This window comes from Anguilla rostrata, chromosome 2 (assembly GCF_018555375.3).
Source record: "Anguilla rostrata isolate EN2019 chromosome 2, ASM1855537v3, whole genome shotgun sequence".
Taxonomy (NCBI): Eukaryota; Metazoa; Chordata; class Actinopteri; order Anguilliformes; family Anguillidae; genus Anguilla; species Anguilla rostrata.
In genome coordinates, this window is record NC_057934.1 from 60,751,714 (window position 1) to 60,773,581 (window position 21,868).

General features: G+C 48.4%; 2 protein-coding genes across 4 annotated transcripts in view; both read left to right on the forward strand.

Moving 5' to 3' along the window:
• Positions 1-7,032, forward strand: part of LOC135248591 (SUN domain-containing protein 1-like) — a 36,141-nt gene extending 29,109 nt beyond the window's left edge. The window contains exons 20-28 of the mRNA XM_064323399.1: positions 285-377; positions 787-833; positions 1,406-1,550; positions 2,048-2,323; positions 3,017-3,101; positions 4,044-4,159; positions 4,392-4,559; positions 5,072-5,164; positions 5,569-7,032. Coding sequence (XP_064179469.1) covers positions 285-377; positions 787-833; positions 1,406-1,550; positions 2,048-2,323; positions 3,017-3,101; positions 4,044-4,159; positions 4,392-4,559; positions 5,072-5,164; positions 5,569-5,703 — 1,158 coding nt within the window. The 3' untranslated portion in view covers positions 5,704-7,032. The remainder of the gene's footprint in view (positions 1-284; positions 378-786; positions 834-1,405; positions 1,551-2,047; positions 2,324-3,016; positions 3,102-4,043; positions 4,160-4,391; positions 4,560-5,071; positions 5,165-5,568) is intronic.
• A 2,674-nt stretch (positions 7,033-9,706) lies between these two features.
• On the forward strand, positions 9,707-21,587 carry get4 (guided entry of tail-anchored proteins factor 4). 3 transcript variants are annotated; one of them, XM_064323559.1, is made up of 9 exons: positions 9,707-9,916; positions 13,478-13,556; positions 14,063-14,141; positions 15,000-15,149; positions 15,529-15,667; positions 17,769-17,909; positions 19,030-19,105; positions 19,224-19,296; positions 19,600-21,587. In XM_064323559.1, exons 1-9 carry the CDS (start codon positions 9,774-9,776, stop codon positions 19,710-19,712), a joined length of 993 nt encoding a protein of 330 aa, XP_064179629.1. In that variant the 5' UTR covers positions 9,707-9,773; the 3' UTR covers positions 19,713-21,587. The 3 variants fall into 3 exon arrangements, with proteins under 3 accessions (XP_064179629.1, XP_064179628.1, XP_064179630.1); XM_064323558.1 differs by having other exon boundaries at positions 9,714-9,916; positions 14,060-14,141; XM_064323560.1 differs by having other exon boundaries at positions 9,718-9,916; positions 14,060-14,141; positions 19,624-21,587.
• The last annotated feature ends 281 nt before the right edge of the window (positions 21,588-21,868 follow it).

Below are 21,868 nucleotides of genomic sequence, written 5' to 3' on the forward strand. Positions count from 1 at the left end.
GTCAAAACCTTTTTTTTTTTTTTTTTGCTGCACCACCAAGAAATTTCAAAAGTTACAGCATGTGAGGGATTATGTTCTTTCTGCAGTGCACAGCCCAGAATCAGTGCTGAATGTGTGGGTGCGCTCATTGCATTCTCTGACGCTATGTTTGTGTTTGCCTTAGCCCATCTGTCATTAAGCTGATAACCCCTTACTGTGTTTTCCCCTCTTCATGCCCCCTCTTTCCACCCCTCCTGCTTCCTCTGTCTCTGTCTCTCTGTCCGTCCGTCCATCTGTCTATGCAGGCCCAGCAGCAGTACGTGCAGCAGCAGCAGAGTCATGAGTCCCGATTGGCTGAGATGGAGACGCTGCTGCAGGCGCTGACGGCCAAGACTGAGGTACCAGCAGACCCTGAACACTGAAGGACAGACACCCGCACACGCACAACACACACACACACACGCACAACACCCGCACGCACAACACGCACACACACACACACACACACGCACACACACGCGCACACACACACAGATGCACACAGACACACACACACACACACACACACACCCATGCACACACACACAAACACGCGCACACACACACACACACGCACAGACATACACACTCACACACACACACACACATGCACATAAGAAGGCACTGGAGCCTGAGTGAGCAGAGAGGCTGTGCTGTACCGTGCTGGACACTGCACATGCTCAGTGCCCTCGGTGTGCCTCTACATGCTTGTGTGGCCTCCTCTATAAAGCATGCTCTTCACGGATCATTCACTGCTTCTTTTCTCAGGACCTGCAGCAGAGACCAGAGACGGCCACAGCAGCAGCTCCAGTGAGGTCAGTGTGAGTGCTGTTCCCCTGCAGTCAGTGTGAGTGCTGTTCCCCTGCGGTCAGTGTGAGTGCTGTTCCCCTGCGGTCAGCGTGCTCTCTCTCTGTTTGGGAGGGGATCTCACGAGGAGTGCTGATCTCACAAAGAGTGCTGATCTTACCACAGACGTTCTCTCAGGCCATCTGACACGCATGTCAGTGTTGCAGAGAGTGAATATTAACTCGAGTTTCTGTCTGTTGCCACTGTTCTGTTTGGCATCACTTGTGTAATTTGGCTTATTGTCTTTGTAATCTTTGCTATTTTTATTGTTTAGTTGTTTTTAAATTTTGTTTCTTTCAGTTTTTTGTACAATATGGAGCTATACAAATAGATATTATTATTGTTCATATTATTATTATTACCATCATTATTGGACACTGTTTCTCCCCCCTCCTCAGTGTGGGCGTGGACATTATTATTATTGTTATTATTGGACACTGTGTCTTTATTATTGTTGGACACTGTTTCTCCCCCTCCTCAGTGTGGGGGTGGACATTATTATTATTATTATTATTGGACACTGTGTCTCCCCCCTCATCAGTGTGGGTGTGGACAGCGAGACCCACAGCGCCCTGCTGGGGCAGGTGCAGCGGCTGGAGGCGGAGCTTGCCCGCATCAGGCAGGACCTGCAGGGCGTGATTGGCTGCCAGGGACGGTGTGACCAGCTGGACAGCCTCCACGACACGGTGAGGGGGGGTGTGTGTGTCTCTCTCTGGGGCTCCCTCTCTCTCTCTCTCTCTCTCTCTCTGCACCTCTGTCCCTGTACACTGATGCCCCCTCTTGGCATCCTCGATACTTGCCTCCATTAGTGCCTACACTCAAAACCTCTTTCACTGTTTGACAATACCCTCCTTTTCTCTCTTGCAAAGTCACACCTTTTTGGGGCACACCGGGGTATTTTGGTACTGGCACTTTTTTGCATTTGTAGAGGATTCAGCACTTAAAATCATTTGACTTTTCTGGGGAATGAATTAAATAAAGTTTTTAAAATGTAAACCAGTCCCCAGGTTTGTCTGTGTGTGGCAACAAGTACATGAGCTTATTTTCTTTTTCTCAAGGAAACGGACGACTTGTAAAGGCATGATTCATTTATTAATTTCACCTGACGTATGAGCTGACGTGACTGTTTGAGAGCGCGCTCTCTGGCGGCCATTTTGATCGTGTCCGTCTCCGTGCGACTCAGGTGTCTGCGCAGGTGAAGCAGGAGCTGCGGGCGCTGTTCTACGGCGCGGGGCGGGAGGGGGAGGAGGAGGAGGAAGAGCTGCCGGCGCCGCTGCTGCCCTGGCTGTCCGCGCAGTTCGCGCGCGGCTCGGACCTGCGCGCCTCCCTGGCCTCTCTGGAGAGGAGCATCCTGGGTAACCTGTCCCTGCAGCTGGAGCAGAGCAGGCAGCCGCCCGACGCAGGCGCCTTCGCCCACACCGTGGCCAGCGCCGTGGGGGCTGCTGGGATGTCTGAGGAGGTACGGCCACTCCGCTGCACTTCTCAGCGTTTATACGAACACCGCCATTTCAGTCAGAAACACAGGCCAGGGCCCGTATTCATAAACAATCTCACAGTAGCAGCACTAACCTAAGGTCAGGTTCTCCCTGTTCTTACCCTGACCTTATCCATTATAAGCCAAAGGGCTGAACTGATCCTAGATTTATTCTCAGCTGCTTTATGGGTACAGATTAAAAATAAATGGAGAGTCAGTCTCTCTTTCCATGGTTTAACCCTTTTTTCTGTAATTTCTGACTGCTGATATAATTTTAGAACAAATGAACAGCAAGTAAATTAGTAAGTTAAATTTTACTTATAATGCACATTTAAAACAATGTATACAAACATGAACACACACAAACCAAAAAGAAGGCAATCTTAAACTTGCATTAGACATTTGGAAGTGCTGGGGCAAAGAGGTTTGTTCTAAGTCTTGATTTAAACGGTGAGCTGGAAGGAGCAGGTGTTTAGTGATAAGCTGATAAGCTGCAGGAAGTCACTCTCGGTTGTGGAGTAGCTCTGGTTTGATCACCCGATGTTTTATGAGAGTGAGCGAGCACTGTTTTACAATGGTCAGATGAGCTGATTATCTCTCTCTCTCTCTCTCTCTCTCTCTCTCTCTCTCTCTCTCTCTCTCTCTCTCTCTCTCTCTCTCTCGCTCTCGCTCTCTCAGCAGGTGCAGCTGATCGTGAGGAACGCTCTGGAGCTCTACTCCCAGGACCGCACCGGCCTGGTGGACTACGCCCTGGAGTCTGGAGGTACTGCAGCTCCTCAGCTTAGCCTGGGGATTAACTCTGCCTCCCAGGCGCTCTGTGGAGCTGGAGCAGGTGGAGACTGGGGGGTGGAGGAGAGGCCCTTATCTTCCTCTCTGTTTACAATGACAGTTTACAGTTTGGTTTTGTAGCTGACGCTCGTAACCAGAGCAGCCAGTGCAGCATCTGGAGTGAGCATTCAGCACTGGCAGGGTCAATGATTAGCCTCCAAGTGCCATGAACTGAGGAGTGCATTGGCAGTGAGGAATAGATTAGAGAACATGCACGTGTGCTTAGGCTAGCTCACTGTTAGCCTGCAGCATGAGCACTTCATGGGCTGCACTGCTGCTGTAGTCTGGGATGGGGGAGTTCAAATGGAGCTGGTGTTCTAGGACTTTAAACACAGAAAGCTAGAGAAAGGGTGAGCGTTCCTGTACATGCGTGCGTGCGTGTGTTTAGGTTAGCTTTTTGCCCCTTTTCATCGTAGTCTTCAGGGTTTCCCCCAGGAAAGTTGTTAGGCCCGGTGGCAAGTATCTTTTGACGGGGGCCAGCGGCCCGGCAGCCAAGTGTCTTTTTTGACGGCGGCCCGGCGCGGGCCAGTGACAGACTGATGGCAGCATTATGGTAGGGCCCTATAGTTTCTGTGATAACAGAATAACGGTTAGAAATGAGGTTAGTTAGCCTACTAAATAAGAAATGGTGGCTTGCTAGGTAACGTTAGCTTGTGATAGTTGGAAGCGGCAAGTGTTGAACGTCGCTACACACAATGAGGGTAAAGAACACTGATCTCAGGACGCCAGGACCAGAAGCGCAATGTGAAGCACTGCAGCCTGTGGTGGGAAGGAGGGGTCAAATGTGACAGGAGTGTGTGTGTTTGTGCGTGTGCGTGTGCGTGTGCTTGTGTTTGTGCGTGTGTGTGTGCGCGCGCGTGTGTGTGTGTCCCCGCAGGTGGAAGTGTCCTGAGCACACGCTGCTCAGAGACGTTCGAGACTAAGACGGCGTTAATGAGCCTCTTCGGCCTGCCTCTCTGGTACTTCTCCCAGTCACCCCGCGTCGTCATACAGGTGAGCGTGCCCTGTGTGTGTGTGTGTGTGTGTGTGTGTGTGTGTGTGTGTCTAAACATATATCTCACGCACAGCTTCACACACGCACACACAGGCTTTCTCTCTCTTCAGAAAACAATTATTATTACAGGCTCCAAAGAGCAGAAAAGTTACTCCACTGAATGAATGTGCTGTATGTTATGAAGCATAAATGAATGCCCTTAATGGTTATTTCTCTCCCTCCTCCCCTCAGCCTGACGTCCACCCTGGGAACTGCTGGGCTTTCAAAGGCTCCCAGGGCTACCTGGTGATCCGGCTGTCTATGAGGGTTCGGCCCACGGCCTTCTCCGTAGAGCACATCCCCAAATCCCTGTCCCCTACCGGCAACATCAGCAGCGCCCCCCGCGAGTTCACCATTTATGTAAGTCCCGCCCCGTTCCCCCGTCCCGCACCCACCCGCCAGAGACTGGGGCGAGAGAACGGCTCCAGACGCACAGCCTTAGAGCTGAGAATGTAGCAGGAACAGGCTGCTGGCTGTGCTGACTATGGATCTGGCTGTGCTGACTGTGGGTCTGGCTGTGCTGAATGTGGATCTGGCTGTGCTGACTGTGAGTCTGGCTGTGCTGAATGTGGATCTGGCTGTGCTGACTGTGAGTCTGGCTGTGCTGAATGTGGATCTGGCTGTGCTGACTGTGAGTCTGGCTGTGCTGAATATGGATCTGGCTGTGCTGACTGTGGGTCTGGCTGTGCTGAATGTGGATCTGGCTGTGCTGACTGTGGGTCTGGCTGTGCTGAATGTGGATCTGGCTGTGCTGAACATGTGTCTGACTGTGGGATGCTGGCTGTGCTGACTGTGGGCCTGGCTGTGCTGAATGTGGGTCTGACTGTGGGCTTGGCTGTGCTGACTGACTCTGCCTTGCTCTCTGTCTGCAGGGTCTGGAGGATGAGGCCCAGGAGGTGGGAGAAGTGCTGGGTCAGTACACCTACCAGGAGGACGGCGACTCCCTGCAGACCTTCCCCATTACGGTACCCACAATGCACTGCACCACTGCAGCCCTAAAGTCCAGACCACTACATAATCTTACACTTTGTTTGATGATAGCAGCTGACTTTAGCTAAGCAGGCTGCAGTGTAGGTTTGTATCAGCTCCGAAAACCTATTCATCTTAATTGTGATCCATAAAGTGATTTAACCAATTAGCATAATATTATGATATTACGTTTACCTTTTCTTCCTTGTCTGTTAATAGTAAAGATTCTATTTTCAATGTTAGAACTGTCATTAAAAGGACAGAAGGGACATTTGTGCACAGCCTTTTGCCAGTGCCTTAGTACTGATAACTGGTTTGTACGTGCACGCCTCATAGGGCCGTGTTTATGTTGCTGCTGGTGGTGAGCTGTGTGGCTCAGTGCTGCTGCTCTGTGTTTCAGGTGCAGAGTGTGCAGCCCTACCAGATCATTGAGATGCGCGTGCTGTCTAACTGGGGCCACCCGGAGTATACCTGCCTGTACCGCTTCCGCGTGCACGGGGAGCCCGCCCCTCTCCCCGAGGGGAAGGGCCAGTGACGGACAGCTCAGTGGGAGGGGGGAGGTCACTGAAACCGGGTCTTATGATGTTGAAATAAAGACACTTTTTTTTTTTTTTTAAATGAGTGACTGTAAGTCGCTCTCCAAACCCAGCACTTAACTTGTGGCACCCAAACGCTCCTGTGGGAGAGCCTGGATCCTGCTGTTTTGGGGGGGGGGGGGGGGTGTCTGGCCAGGACGCGCTGCCGCCCTCTCGGTGGCTGCATCTCAGCCCTGCCACTGGGCTCTTCCCTCCCCAGCTCCATCCTGCCTCCAGCCACGTCCCCCCCCCCTCTCCGCTGTTTTTAAACCCCTCTCTTTTAATCACATTCACGCGTATGCTATCAATGGGCCCGCCCCCTTCGCTTCTCCCACCAATGGCCTGCAGCGGAGGGCGGGGACTCGTCAGCCCCCCTGAAGCGGGCCTGCACTTCCTGTGTATGCAAACTCAGTCCGCAGCTACCGTCCTGCTGAGAATTCTGCTGCCGTCGCTTACCAGCCTGAGGAACCGCAGAAGGGATCCTGGCTTTCATTCGGACTCTCCTCAAGCTTTGCTTGTAAAAACGAGTGCGCTGCAGTCAGGTCCAGCCCCTCCACACGGGCCCATAGCGTATTTAACACAACCATCCGGCCAGTCTTTGAATGCGTCGTCATTCCAGGCACACGCCACATTGGAACTCATCGGTTACACCGCTATTTTTCTTTCTTTTAACGGTTATGACCTCTGACCTGGACCAGTGCAGGCTGCTGGAAGCACGCGTTGCAGCGTCTGTAGAGAGATGGCTCTCCACGCCTAGAATCCAGACTCCGCACCCTGGCGCCCGCTGTCCCCAAAGGTCTGACTCGGACCATAACGGTGTTGCCATCTCTCCCAGAGAACGACCACGCGGGAATCTGAGCTGTATATTTTGTTAATAGTTTTTTGAAATCTGCTGATATCAGTGTTGCATTCATTGTGTTTTTATTTTAATTTTTAAACTGGTAATACTGAAGGATGTGTCACTACGACTACAGAAAGGTGTGCTGGACAGATCCAATCTGAATGAACACATTGGACTACAAGATGATGACAATCGGAAGGTTAAATAAGCCCTTTTGTTTCTTTGGTATGACCCTTTACAGGATGTGTTTAACTATTTATTTCTGTTACGAGAAAAGATAGGACTTGATGCAATGTATTTTTGTAAGAGGCTTTTCAAACTATTTTGTAATTGTTATGGGCGGGACAATATAGGGTGTTACTGTTTTTATATCGTTTTCATTTTTGTCTTTGCATAAGATTAATAAACTGCCATTGAATATGTTGAAATAAAAGAAATTAATTTTTGAGACCTTGTTATTATTGTTACCTTTTATTTGGTTATTTATACCCGTTTATTTACAATGCGATGTAGATATAATCCAGCTTCAGACACCAACATTAGAAGAACTTGATTAGATTCAGTAGTTGCAGTGGAACATTTAGTCTTACAATGGTGAGCCAGCAGGGGGGCAATCTTCCCTTTGGTAAAATAAACCCTGATGCCCTAGTGCAGTAATGGGGACACTGTGCTGTAGGAGATGCCATGTTTCAGATGGGGCATTAAACCGCTGTCCCTGACTCACTGTGGTCATTGAAGGTTCCATGACGCTCATTGAAAAGCGGTGTCCTGGCTAAATTCCCAGCCTGGCTCACTCAACATGCCACCTAATCATCCCCCAGTTTATTTGGCTTAAAACAATTATTTCACTGTCCAGCTCAGCTGATGTGTGGTGAGCGTTCTTTCGCAAAATGGCTGCCGGGAATCGACAGGTGGGTGCTACACTGGTGGTGGTTGAGGAGAGTCTCCCCCAGTTCTGAAAAGAACTTTAGGTGTGATAAATGTTCTATTTAAATACAACTGCAGTGCGTGTTTGAACCATGTGCCCCCCAAACCAAACCGAACACTTCCTGTTCACCTGTTAGCGCCTTCAAGTGTATTGCACATTCTGTACAAAAGTTGCAGTACAACGTGCTTCACACAATAAAGCAGAGGTCATAAACAGTAAAATCTTCGTTAAAAGAATATCAACTGTTTGTGCTGTCTTCAGGTAGGCTGTGCCACTGAGGCTAGAGACATGGTAATTTAAAGCCGCCTCCTCGTATAAGCAGTTTTACCGATTACGTTTTTGGATTTGAATTTGGATTCAGTCCTTTCTGATTTTTTAATGTAACTGATATGCGTGTTTGTTCGTTTAAAATGCAGTTTTAAGACTTCGCAAATTAAGTGCATCACGAAGCCAAAATAATTACCATATGTGCCACCACCACACAGCTCAGCAACGACTCTACGGAATACAGAGACGGATTTGATTAGGCCAGGAAAGGCGTTGAATTGCCATTTAAAAAAAACCTGGCTTAGCTGTTATCATTTGGAGCCAGAAGCAATCCGTTTTTAAATAGACTCATGCTGCCACGCCTTGGCACAACACGGGAGTAAAAAAAAAAAAAAACACACCAAGAACAGGGTGCGAGTTCTCTGATTTGTCTGCAAGTGATAATGAAGATTCGCTGTGAATAAACGTGACATCAGTAGCCTTTCGGATACCATTTGTTCGGAGCTAAAATGGAAACAACTGCATTATGATGTCTAGATTTTAATACATGTAGACATGCTAACACATTTTATTGCCAATATGTAATTCCAGAAAATATACGTTTATTAATTTTAATGTAACCAGAAAGATTTGCAGAGACAATCTGGGAAATAAAAATAGGTAAGAACTACAACAGGATTTGTCTGGTGGTCGATGCACAGAGGCAGTTTTTTTTTTGTATTTTAGAATTTGACCAGGAGACAAAGATCAACACTCCTACTCTCTCCAGATGCCACGGGAATCTTTAATGTCCACAGTGGGTCTGGACCTTGGTTTAACATCCCACCCAAAGGGCTACACCTTATACGGCAGTGCAGGGGAAATGGAGTTCCATTTGATCCGTAGGCAACAGTGCCCCCTACTGGTTCACTAACACCTCTTTCAGTAGTCTGTTACTCTGCTGAAAGAACTCAGAAAAGGCTGGTGAGCAAGGCAACACTTTCAACAGCAACGTTTCCAAAGGTCTCACATTCAAGCATGAACTGACTACCCTACCCTGGTTTAAAATGTTGTACAGATGTTTTCAGTGAATGGATAAATCAAATTGATTTTCAGATAGTTCTAAGCCATTCATTACATTGCAAAGTCACCTTGTCCTTAGTTCAACATGTTTCCCTGCGCAAACGATGTGATACTGTTCGACTGAACGTGTTACATGTAACCTCTTTATTTAAATACTTACATGAGAAGCTTAAGCTTGTCTCATTTACATACACGTGTCTGAATATTCAAAATATTACCATAGAAGTCATATGGGCGGCTGCTTGCTGTTATTTCCACTAATAAACCTTATTAATATGTTGTTGACAGTTGAGTAAATTTAAAAAAGGTAATTGGCTGCATTACATGTATGCGAGCAATAAATTCAATTAAAATTATATTTAGCAGAGTGGTGCCAGAAAGAAAGGCTGCCTATACCTTTCCTGGCATGTGAATATCCTGGCCTGCCCTTCAGTAGAAAATTAGTTTCAATGCGATGGTCTCACCTGTCAGTCTTTTGTCTTTAATTTTGGACAGATATAGCCTACCAGAACATTTTGTGCCAAGATATCAAATGTGTTCAAAACATTATGCAAAATAATGGCCTATGGCTGTCGTTGATATATAGTGCAACTCGTTTGCATTGAAAACTTTCAAACACCGGTATTTCCAGCATGACAGCTATAAATTTCATGAATATAAAAAGATCCATATCTATGGCGCCATTGATAACGGTCCCTGTGCGAACGAACTACAAGCGCCTCATTAGATTTTTTTTTTTTTTACTGTTATAGGCTACAGGTGATTTACACTTCAGTGACAACATCCAAGGAGCATCTCTCCTCCAGAACCAAAGTAAACTGGAGAGAACTACGGCAAGCAGGAAGCATCCGCTCATTTTTTAAAACCGTTTTCTTAACGCTCACTCTTCCCTGTGACGCGGTGTGGTTGGTCTGAGCAGCTTGGAACAAACAATGATGTCGGAGCAGGAGGCTCTGAAGTGCTCCAGCGCAAGGAACCGCGGGGGAGTACAGCGGGTTGAAGGGAAACTGCGAGCTAGTGTGGAAAAGGGTGATTACTATGAAGCGCATCAGATGTACCGGACCTTATTCTTTAGGTAAGTCTTAAATTGATGAGCTGGGAATAAAAAAATAAATGTTCTAGCGGCTCTGTGGCCTATGTTTCCAGATCTTTCTGCCTGTCAACCAAACTTCCGTTGGCCCGGTATTTTGCTAAGTATGATTGGTTTACTACCGCTAATTCTCCGCCTCCTGTAACCAGTACCGATTTGGGATAGCTCTGTCCCTCTGTCACTCACCATTAGCTGTCTCTCAATGGTTGTGTGGCCGCTTCCGAAGTGGTTCTAGCCCGAAATTGTTGTTAGCTTGGCGAACGTTAGCGTGCTACATGCAGATGTTGAGATAATAAACGTAGCTAACGTTATAACTGTGGTATCATAATAATCTTAGCTACCAAGGTTACTGTGGTCATCGTCTTTGAAGTTAAAAGTCCCCTGGCAGTAGGATCAGCGAGCTCGCATTGCCAGTCAGCTTGCTGTGTAGCTATAGCTAGCTGATTGATTGCACACTTTGAAGCAAACTAGGTAGTTGCAGTTAACAGTAGGCTAGCAGGCTAACCGTTAGATAGTGTCTGACCACGTACTGTAGTGTTCAAGACCCAGTTTGCCAATTTTAACCGAATCAATGAGGAAATTATTTACTCAGCGTACGCTAAATTAATGTTATAGTTCACTGGTTACTGCGCCGTATAGGCTAGCTCAACCACTCGTCTAAATATGATACGATGAAAGCGAATAGAATTTCAGGCTAGCTAGGTAGCTGGAATGAATTCACACCACATATTAAGTCAATTCATTTTTCCGATTTGATTTTCGGAAATTGTCTAGTTGCCTATAACGTCAGTTACAAAGGCTAGTTCTCTGCTTGCTAAATAACTTGTGTGGCTAGTTACTGTAATGTAACATCGGGCGTCATTGCAGCGTTTTCTAAAAGCTTTCGAGTTGTCTGCCAGCAAGCCACCTGAATACACTACCATATTAGTTGCTAAAGCATTAGAGTAGCTTGCACTCTTGCATTAAGAATTTTCCAGGTTACATTGACTTTGATATTATATTCACTGGCTAACTTTCTGGCTGCGGGAGTATAACTGTAACCTGGGAAATGGCAATTCATTGTTTTAAATGCTTAACTAAACCGTACCCCACCAAGCTGGCACTGTCTAGGAGTGTGACGTTTGATTGATACACAGTTAACTGGCTACTTCTGATTGAAACGTGGACGATTTAGGAGGTTATCTTAGCCTACCATAAGCTTGTTAAAATGCCTGGCTTGTTGGACATCGATAAGCCTCCTGAAGCACGGCAAGTTCAGGGCATTAACTTAACTACACTTTATTTAATTTGTGTAGATGGCAAAACATGTAAACAGTCTTGCTACCATCAAAGATTCACCCCACAGTGGAATTTAGCTTTCGGTCATTCGCACACCGAAATTTTTTATTTGCATGGTGTAATTGGATCTTATCGGTCTACTCTTTCTGTGTGTCTTTAGTGCTCACAGTGCCAAAACACAGTATTTCTTTGCACTATTTTGCTTATTACCACGGTGTATTTTGCTAGAGATTTGCTCTGATGACCAGCTGCTCACTCCTGACAAGATGTGTCCTAACGTTCACCCTTCAATCAAGGGTTATGTTAGATTTTTTAAATCTTCCCACATTGAAACTTGAAATACTGAGTGAATCTTTGACTTGGGGGAATGTGAAGCTTTTTTTTCCTTACTTGCGTTCACATTGAAATCCTTCAGACATTTTTTTTTGTGGTGCATCGATCAACAGGCATGGTTACAGTGAATGGGATGAGCCATAATTTAGAGGTAAGCAAGTCTGTTCATGCTTTTGGATTGGCTGAACGCAATCAGAGGGTCAACAGCCGAAGTGTTATTTGGGATTGGGCCTGAGAGGTTTTGTTTTGCAGGATTCCATCCATGCCTGAGTTGTGTCTGTGTAAAAGCCATTCAGTGTCTGTTTTTTTGCCTACACTAAGTGTCAAGTCATGCTCTAGAACAGCCCTGGTGAAAACACTTCCTGTGCTCACACGTGTGGAGTTCTCTTGGGGCCACTGGCAGGTTTATCACGAGTGGGTGTTCCTCATCCTGAAACGGTGTGCGTGCATTTCATTCACAGAGCAGTACCCTACCATTGTATCTTTTGTACATCAAAACCATTTGAGACAGTTCTGATAATCCTCGCTTTCAGTCCTTGATTAAATCCGGCACCCCAACAGTCAGAACTTAGGTAGGTAAGGAAGCTGTCAACTTCCTGGCAGAGACACTCCTTCTAGAGAAATACTAGCTATTTCTAGAGAGCTTCAAGAGGTAAATCGAGGAGAATTCACGCTTTCGAAATAAATGTGGTAAAATGTGTGAAGAGCAACACATTTTTTAACACACCTGCATGTCTAGTTAAGGACAGCACATTGTGTGTTACTTTCAGCACAGTCTGTGTTAATCAAGTCTCCCTTTGTAACATGTGTTACAAACGTTGTAACGTGTGTTTGCCACACAAAAGTAGTAACTTGCACACAGAACAGGATGTGTTGAAAGTAACACAAAAAGTTTGTTGGATATTAAAACATTCTTTTTGAGAGTGCAGGAAGCAATACGGGAAGCGTGTTATTCTTTTGAACCTTTGGCACTCTTTGTTGTCATTGGCTATTACTGATGCCTGTTATTGAATCATTCTCTGTATGTATTAAGTTGTGCTCTTGACCAGGTGTCCCTTTATGAAAGCGATTGTATATCTCAATGGGACTTCCCGGTTAAATGGCGGTTGTATAATAGAGAACAGTGGTGCCGGAACATTCCGTCCTTTTTGTGTCTCAGCTGTGGTAAAGCGTGCAAAAAAACCCAAAAAACAGTGCAGCAAGATCAAATGACGTGTTTTTTATTTTAATTTTTTATTTTGAGCTTGGATCTCTTGGAAATGACTCCGCTCCGACAGTCAACCTGAAATAGAACTTGTAGCAAACAGTCCCCCTGAAGTAGAACTTGTAGCAGACAGTCCCCCTGAAATAGAACATGTAGCAGATGATGTCCACCTTATGCAAGGATTTCAGACTCCTCCTGGAGTGCACGCTGGTAGTGTTCTTCCGGCACTTAAGTGCTTTATTTAAGCCAGTGGTAACCAACCCTGTTCCTGGAGATCTACCATCCTCTGTTTTCATTTCAACCTTCATTTGGCACACCTGACTCTACTAATTAGCAGCTCAATGCAGATCTCTGGCTGTTGAATGAGACGTGCTGTGTTAGGGTTGGAGTGAAAACCTGCAGGATGGTACATCTCAGTGAACAGGGTTGGTTACCACTGCGGACAAAAGAGTCCACTCACCTGGTTTCAAGACCTGGAGTTTAACCTGCAGACACTGTAGCTCTCCTGGACTGGAGTTAAACCTGCAGATGCTGGTGTTTTAGATCCCTGGTCATTCTGCTCATCAGAGGTTTTACTTTGCTCGCTCGCTGTAGTCTTCCTGTTGGTTTCCAGAGCAGCTTGTCTTTTCGCTGAGCTCTGAAGTGTGTGTTTGGCGCAGCTCGCGAATGTGTGTGCATTGCCAGGCTTGTGACAGATGCCCCCTTCCCTCTCCTCTCCACTGGTCATGCAGGTATATGTCACAGGCAAAGCATGTGGAGGCCAGGGAGCTGATGTACAGCGGGGCTCTGCTCTTCTTCAGTTATAATCAGGTAGGAGGGCTTCGTCTGTGTAATCTGACTTACTGATGACGGGAATAACAACAGCAGCAGCAATACTAGTGCTAGTACTATTACAACTACAAATGCTACTACTACTAACAATGACAACTGTTATTATTAATAATACGTGTAATTGCAAGCGTTATTAATGTAGCATCCTTCTTCTCAAGCTTCTCAACAAATATTGAAGCAATACGAATATACATATATTAATGAAAATATTTCCATGTTGTGCACAGTTGTATCACATCTCCCCAGGTTTGTATCTGAGCTTTGTACGAAGGGCTACGTAGATGAAATGTATTATTATTATTATTATTACTGTTGTTATTAATATAATAATAGTTGTTATTATTGTTATCATTATTATTATTATTAGTATCCATGTTCAGCTCTGCAGCATGGCGCAGTGTGTGCTCTCCGTGGTGCAGAGGATAGGGCGGGGTACTGGGATGTGATTGGCTGTAATGCTGCGTCGCACGTCTCCCCCACAGCAGAACAGTGCGGCGGATCTCTCCATGCTGGTCCTGGAGTCCCTCGAGCAGTCCGACGCCAAGGTAGCGGACGACATTTTAGGTGAGCTGACCTGGGGGTGTGGGCGGGGCTGACCTGGGGGTGTGGGCGGGGCTGCCCTGGGGGTGTGGATACAGTTCCTTTGGGTTTATAGGACCAGGCTGCCTTTTGGGAGCAGGGTGGTGTGGTGTTTAGCAAATTAGACTTGTAGCTGAGAGGTTGCAGGTTAAAATCTTGGGTGAGGCATAGCCATTTTAACCTTGAGGAAGTTTCTGAACCTTATCTACTTTTGTAGTTGTACAGCTGTATAAGTCTGTTACACAGATAAAAATAATCTGTGTTGCTGTGGATAAGCATGGACGCTAAATGCCAAAAGCTAAGTCTGGTTACATTAAACCAGTGTGTGTTTCAGGGATCGTTCTTGATTTACCTTTTGAAGCGGTGGGTCAATTAGTGGGGTTATGACCATCATTAGTGTGCATGTGCGGTTGCTGTGCAGTTCTCTGACCCTCTGTGTGTGTGGTTGTGTGTGCGGTTCTCTGACCCTCTGTGTGTGTGTGTGTGTGTGTGCGGTTCTCTGACCCTCTGTGTGTGTGTGGTTGTTTATGCGGTTCTCTGACCCTCTGTGTGTGTGTGGTTGTTTATGCGGTTCTCTGACCCTCTGTGTGTGTGTGGTTGTTTATGTGGTTCTCTGACCCTCTGTGTGTGTGTGGTTGTTTATGTGGTTCTCTGACCCTCTGTGTGTGTGTGGTTGTTTATGTGGTTCTCTGACCCTCTGTGTTTGTGTGTGTGGTTGTTTATGCGGTTCTCTGACCCTCTGTGTGTGTGTGGTTGTGTGTGCGGTTCTCTGACCCTCTGTGTGTGTGTGGTTGTGTGTGCGGTTCTCTGACCCTGTGTGTGTGTGGTTGGGACGTCCCACAGAGCACCTGGCCAAGCTTTTCAGCTTGATGGACCCCAACTCCCCCGAGCGGGTGGCCTTCGTGTCCCGGGCACTCAAGTGGTCCACCGGGGGCTCTGGGAAACTGGGGCACCCCAAACTGCACCAGCTGCTGGCTGTGACGTTGTGGAAAGGTATGACCCGAAAACAAGTGGGGGGAGGAACGAGGGCGAGGGTGACACGGTCGGCGATGATGCTCGCTGATGTTACAGCCATACCTCTGTGAACAGCATCCGTTTTAATTTTCATTATCTGCTGGTTCCTGGCTGGATCACTACAGAATTTATTTATAAAAAATAGCTGAGTAACTGAATAACATATCACACGCGTCAAAGCTGCATTCATACCCCATTATTATTATCATTATTATAAACACACAGCTGTATCACATCTCCCCAGTTCTGTATCCGAGCTTTGTAAAAAGGGCTACATAGGTGAAATGTATTATTATTATTGTTGTTGTTGTTATTATTATTATTATTATTATAAGCGGTGTCTGTCCCCGCCCCACAGAGCAGAACTACAGCGAGTCGCGCTACCACTTCCTGCACTCCTCAGACGGAGAGGGCTGTGCCCAGATGCTGGTGGAGTACTCGGCGGCGCGCGGCTTCCGCAGCGAGGTGGACATGTTCGTGGCGCAGGCCGTGTTACAGTGAGTGGCCCTCTCAGTGTGTGTGTGTGTGTGTGTGTGTTACAGTGAGTGTGTGTGTGTGTGTGTGTGTCTGTGTGTTACAGTGAGTGGCCCTGTGTGTGTGTGTGTGTGCTTGTGCGTGTGTGTGTGTGTGTGTGTGTGTTACAGTGAGTGTGTGTGTGTTACAGTGAGTGGCCCTGTCAGTGTGTGTGTGTCTGTGTGTGTGTTACAGTGAGTGTGTGTGTGTGTGTGTGTGTGTGTTTGTGTGTGTGTGTGTGTTACAGTGAGTGGCCCTGTCAGTGTGTGTGTGTGTGTGTGTGTGTTACAGTGAGTGGCCCTCTCAGTGTGTGTGTGTGTGTGTGTGTGTGTGTGTGTGTGTGTGTGTGTTACAGTGAGTGTGTGTGTGTGTGTGTGTGTGTGTGTTACAGTGAGTGTGTGTGTGTGTGTGTGTGTTACAGTGAGTGTGTGTGTGTTACAGTGAGTGTGTGTGTGTGTGTGTTACAGTGAGTGTGTGTGTGTGTGAGTGTGTGTGTGTGTTACAGTGAGTGTGTGTGTGTGTGTGTGTGTCTGTGTGTGTGTTACAGTGAGTGTGTGTGTGTGTGTCTGTGTTACAGTGAGTGTGTGTCTGTGTGTGTGTTACAGTGAGTGTGTGTGTGTGTGTGCGTGTGTGTGTGTTACAGTGAGTGGCCCTGTCTGTGTGTTACAGTGAGTGGCCCTGTGTGTGTGTGCATGTGTGTGTGTTACAGTGAGTGGCCCTGTCTGTGTGCTACAGTGAGTGGCCCTGTGTGTGTGCATGTGTGTGGTTACAGTGAGTGGCCCTGTCTGTGTGCTCAGTGAGTGGCCCTGTGTGTGTGTGCATGTGTGTGTGTTACAGTGAGTGGCCCTGTCTGTGTGCTACAGTGAGTGGCCCTGTGTGTGTGTGTGTGTGTGTGTTACAGTGAGTGGCCCTGTCTGTGTGCTACAGTGAGTGGCCCTGTCTGTGTGCTACAGTGAGTGGCCCTGTGTGTGTGTGCATGTGTGTGTGTTACAGTGAGTGGCCCTGTCTGTGTGTTACAGTGAGTGTGTGTGTGTGTGTGCGTGTGTGTGTGTTACAGTGAGTGGCCCTGTCTGTGTGCTACAGTGAGTGGCCCTGTGTGTGTGTGCGTGTGTGTGTGTTACAGTGAGTGGCCCTGTCTGTGTGCTACAGTGAGTGGCCCTGTGTGTGTGTGCATGTGTGTGTGTTACAGTGAGTGTGTGTGTGTGTGTGCGTGTGTGTGTGTTACAGTGAGTGGCCCTGTCTGTGTGCTACAGTGAGTGGCCCTGTGTGTGTGTGCATGTGTGTGTGTTACAGTGAGTGGCCCTGTCTGTGTGCTACAGTGAGTGGCCCTGTGTGTGTGTGCATGTGTGTGTGTTACAGTGAGTGGCCCTGTCTGTGTGCTACAGTGAGTGGCCCTTGTGTGTGTGGTGTGTGTGTGTTACAGTGAGTGGCCCTGTCTGTGTGTTACAGTGAGTGGCCCTGTCTGTGTGTAACAGTGAGTGGCCCTGTGTGTGTGTTACAGTGAGTGGCCCTGTCTGTGTGTTACAGTGAGTGGCCCTGTCTGTGTGTAACAGTGAGTGGCCCTGTGTGTGTGTTACAGTGAGTGGCCCTGTCTGTGTGTTACAGTGAGTGGCCCTGTCTGTGTGTGTGTGTGTTTCAGTGAGTCGCCCTGTCTGTGTGTGTGTGTTACAGTTAGTGGGCCTGTCTGCATGTGTGTGTGTTACAGTGAGTGGACCTGTCTGTGTCTCTGTGTGTGTGCGTGTGCGTGTGCGTGTGCGTGTGCGTGTGCGTGTGCGTGTGTGTGTGTTACAGCGGGGCCTCGTGACTCTGCTCACAGCTCTCTGCTCCTCTCATTTGCTTCCTCTCCTTACTTTGATTATTTTTTTGTTACTTTCCTTCCTTCCTTCCTTCCTCTCTCTCTCACTGTGTCTCTTTCTTTCTCACTTCCCCCTCTCTCTCTTGCTTTCTCTCGCTGTCTTTCTCTCCCTCTCTTGCTCTCTCACCCTTGCTTTTTGTCTTTTTTGCTCATTCACTCTTGTTCTCCTGTTCTTTCTGTCTCTCACTCTACCTCGGTCTCTCTCCCCCTCCCTCCCTCTCCCTGCGCAGGTTCCTCTGTCTAAAGAACAAAAGCAGTGCGTCGGTGGTGTTCAGTACCTACACACAGAAGCACCCGTCCATAGAGAAGGGCCCCCCGTTTGGTCAGCCCCTGCTCAACTTCATCTGGTTCCTGCTGCTGGCGGTGGACGGGTGAGTGGTGCATCATGGGATAGTGAAGGGCTCATGTTGTACGCACAGTGCTCGCGTTTCTCCTGTCTGGTGTAACGCTAGCCAGGACTCCGCTAATGGTGCTGCTCCGGATACATCTCAGCCCACAGACCGGTCTTATAAATACTGACCCAGCAGGCACTGACTCTGGCACTGACTCTGGCACTGATCCAGTTGGCACTGACCCCACAGGCTCTGACCCAGCAGGCACTGACCCAGACACTGACCCCGCAGGCACTGACCCAGCAGGCACTGACCCCACAGGCACTGACTCCGCGGGCACTGACCCAGCAGGCCCCGACCCCGCAGGCCCCGACCCCGCAGGCACTGACCCCGCAGGCACTGACCCAGCAGGCACTGACCCAGCAAGCACTGACCCCGCAGGCACTGACCCAGCAGGCACTGACCCAGCAGGCCCCGACCCCGCAGGCCCCGACCCCGCAGGCCCCGACCCCGCAGGCACTGACCCAGCAGGCACTGACCCAGCAGGCACTGACCCAGCAGGCACTGACCCAGCAAGCACTGACCCAGCAAGCACTGACCCAGCAGGCACTGACCCAGCAGGCACTGACCCCGCAGACACTGACCCAGCAAGCACTGACCCAGCAGGCACTGACCCCGCAGACACTGACCCAGCAAGCACTGACCCCGCAGACACTGACCCAGCAGGCACCGACCCAGCAGGCACCGACCCCGCAGGCCCCGACCCCGCAGGCACCGACCCCGCAGGCACCGACCCCGCAGGCACCGACCCCGCAGGCACTGACCCGTCAGTGTGCTTTCATTCACCCGCAGCTCTCGTGTGCACACTGCACAGCCGGGGCAGATCTCTGCTGCTCTGCGTGCGTTCCTCAGGGAAGGGACTGTGAGGTTATGAACTAAATCTCATCGCTGCCCTTAGCTTCACGGCACACGGTGCCCAACCGGCTGTGCAGAGCTCTTCACAGCAGCTGGCTTCCTTCAGTCATATTCAGTAATGCGTTACTGATCCGTAGAGTCGATGGTTGTTTTTGTCTGCAGCTCCTGAAAGGGGTTTTTGTGATCGGCTGCTGACAGGCGCTGTGTGATTTGCTTCCTGTGCGTGCGTGCGTGCGTGTTTCAGGGGGAAGTTAACAGTCTTCACAGTGTTGTGTGAGCAGTATCAGCCGTCGCTGAAGAGGGACCCCATGTATAACGAGGTGAGTGAGCCGGCAGCACCGCTCTCCTATTGGCTGATGTTGCTGAGTGGATTGACAGTGTTCTAAGGAACTTTCAGCAACTCTCCTTCCCTCCCCTCCCTCTTTGTTCCCGTATCAGTACCTGGACAGGATAGGACAGCTTTTCTTTGGAGTGCCGCCCAAACAGTCCTCTTCCTACGGCGGCTTATTGGGTAAGTGTGTCTGCTCACCTCATTAAACTTCTGTTGCCAACCGGAAGGAGAACAGGAGCCGGTCATCTGTGTAGTCTATACAAGGGGTGTCCAGTCTTGTCCAAAGATTTTCAGGTTTTTGTTTTGGCCCAACGTTAAGACACCTGATTCAGCTAATTAAGTGATCATGGTCTTCAATCAAAACCTTGATAGGTAGAATCAGGTGCCGGGCTAGAACTGAAACCAGCACCCACACCAGCCCTTTTCAGATACGATCGGACACCCCTTGACAATCTGTGTTTGTGGCCCCCGGGCCTCTGTCAGCTCGCCCTCTCTTCCGTCTCCCAGGAAACCTCCTCAACAGCCTGATGGGGTCCGGAGAGGAGGAGGAGGGCGAGGAGGCGCAGGAGGACAGCAGTCCCATCGAGCTGGACTGAGGGCCCAGGAGGAGGCGCCAGCGGCCACAGAGGGCCCCCCCCCCCCACAGCAGGGCAAGCGGTCCCCCCACCCAGTCCCCACACATCCAACCCAGAACCATAAAGCAGAAGCCCCCCTCCCCAAAAAACAGCCACCCCACCCCCACTCCCGGCACCGCCTGGCCTGGGCCGGGTCGGAATGCCAAAAAAAAAAAAACAGAACAAAAAAGAAAAAGGAAATTCAAACAAAAAGACCTTATTCTTTTTTTTTTTGAATGAATGATAATTATATTTTATTCCAGGTTATTTTTACGTGTTTCTCCATTGTTTTTTTTTTGGGACTCTTTAGTTCTGTCGTATGTTTGGTTTGCGAACGGGAAAGAGAGGGGCGGCGTGGGCGGGCGGCTGCGGTCAGTTCTTTCCGGACTTTTCCTTCTCACCTCGCAGGGACGAAACGCAGGAGCACCACACGGCGTCTGCTGCTGCTTCTTCAATCGCTTGACGTTTCACACTCGCCGTGCTCCAGTGGCCACCGGGGGCATCTGGGCGTGGCGCACGGACCCGCTCTGTCCCATTAGCGCACCGCTTCATGTTTTTTTTTTGGGGGGGCGGGTGTGACACAGACCAGGCCTGTGGGCCATCTTCCAGTGGGTGTATTAATAATAGTAGTGGTAATAACTTATACTCTTTGTAAATGTACATTGACATCTTGAACACTTAGGGTGGGCGTGCTGGACTGCATAGGGATGGGTTCACTTGGAGACAAGTCTGATTGCAGTTAAACTTGCAACAGTGTAGCCAGGCTTGACTGCTGCTCCGTTACTGTGTGTAAGGGTGTGTGTGTGTGTGAGAGTGAGTGTGTGTGTACAGGTGTGTTGCTGGGTCACATAAGCATTTATGTAAGCGATTGTGTGTGGCATGCTCCTGTGAAAGCAACTGAATTCCAGCGTTGCTGCTAGCTTGCGCTTGTCATACACTTGTCTCCTCCTCCTACATTGTCCAGTTAAGGACTGCTCCTGGTTTTTTTTTGTGTTGCGAGCTGAGAGTATGGAATTGAAAGGTGTAATTTGCCTGCCCCCATTCACTCTGTTATGCTTCTTAAGGGGACTTGCACCTGCCCCACAAGGAGAGCAGAAAATCATTCTGTTTGCTGTGGCCTCATATCACAGGCCAGCGTGTAGAAACCACCTGTTTTTCCATTTACTGCTCAGTTCTTTCAGATGGAAAGTGAGCGCCTCACAATTTGATACTAGGTAATTGAAAATTCCCCGTATCCAGCAAGACAAAGGAACGGTCTTGCAAAAATTCAGTATTCCAGAGGGGGAGGCCTATGCTTGTGCACTTCCAAAACATGCCGTTTTAAAGTGTGGATTTTAAAAATAGGAGTTCTGGTGAAGGTTGGTTTGTGTGTGTGTGTGTGTGTAAATACTGTACTGTCTACAATAAGTCTGAGGACATGCCCTTAACACATTAGGACCAGAGACTCCTTGTCCGGAACACCCAGCTGCACCCTGGAGTTTGTATTGGTCAAGATAAGAATGACATCACAATAAAACTATCTGACACTACTGAAGTCTCATGAGAAGAGTGTAACACCTTAAATGTTTCTATTTTGGTTTCGACATCGACAACCCCCAACAGAGCCTGGACAGGCTGATTACCCTTACGTTAGCCTGGAATGTATTCCTGTGTGTATCGGAGCTGTGCACGCAGAATGTTTGACGAGGAGAGTGACTGCGCGTTGGGCGATCTTTTCCCTTTGAGTTCCAAGGGACTCGGAAGCCTACGAACCAGCATGTTGGTCTTTTTTTCCTGTTTTTGTTTACTTGATTTGGAATGCCAAGGGGGTTGTTTGTTAAATGATTTACTAAATAAGGAAATAAATGTTATGGCTGACGGGTGTTTGCTGATGGGTGTTGTGTCTGGAGTAACACTGGCCCACTGTGTGAATTCAGAACGTGAGCAAACACAAATCACATTTTTAAAATTATCGCCTATATCACCTATGTGAAAAAGTAATTACCCCCTTAAACGTAATACCTGGTTGCACTACCTTCAGCAGCAATAACTGCAACGAAATGCTTCCTATAATTTGCTATCGGTTTTTCACATCGCTGTGGAGGAATTTTAGCCCATTCTTCTTTGCAGAAATAATTGCATGCAGACAAACAGGTTTT

Coding starts and splice junctions, on each gene's coding strand:
- get4 (XM_064323558.1), top strand. CDS start 9,774: ATGATGTCGGAGCAGGAGGCTCTGAAGTGCTCCAGCGCAAGGAACCGC. Junction 9,917..13,477: donor TACCGGACCTTATTCTTTAG/GTAAGTCTTAAA, acceptor CTGGTCATGCAG/GTATATGTCACAGGCAAAGC. Junction 19,106..19,223: donor GGGACCCCATGTATAACGAG/GTGAGTGAGCCG, acceptor TTCCCGTATCAG/TACCTGGACAGGATAGGACA.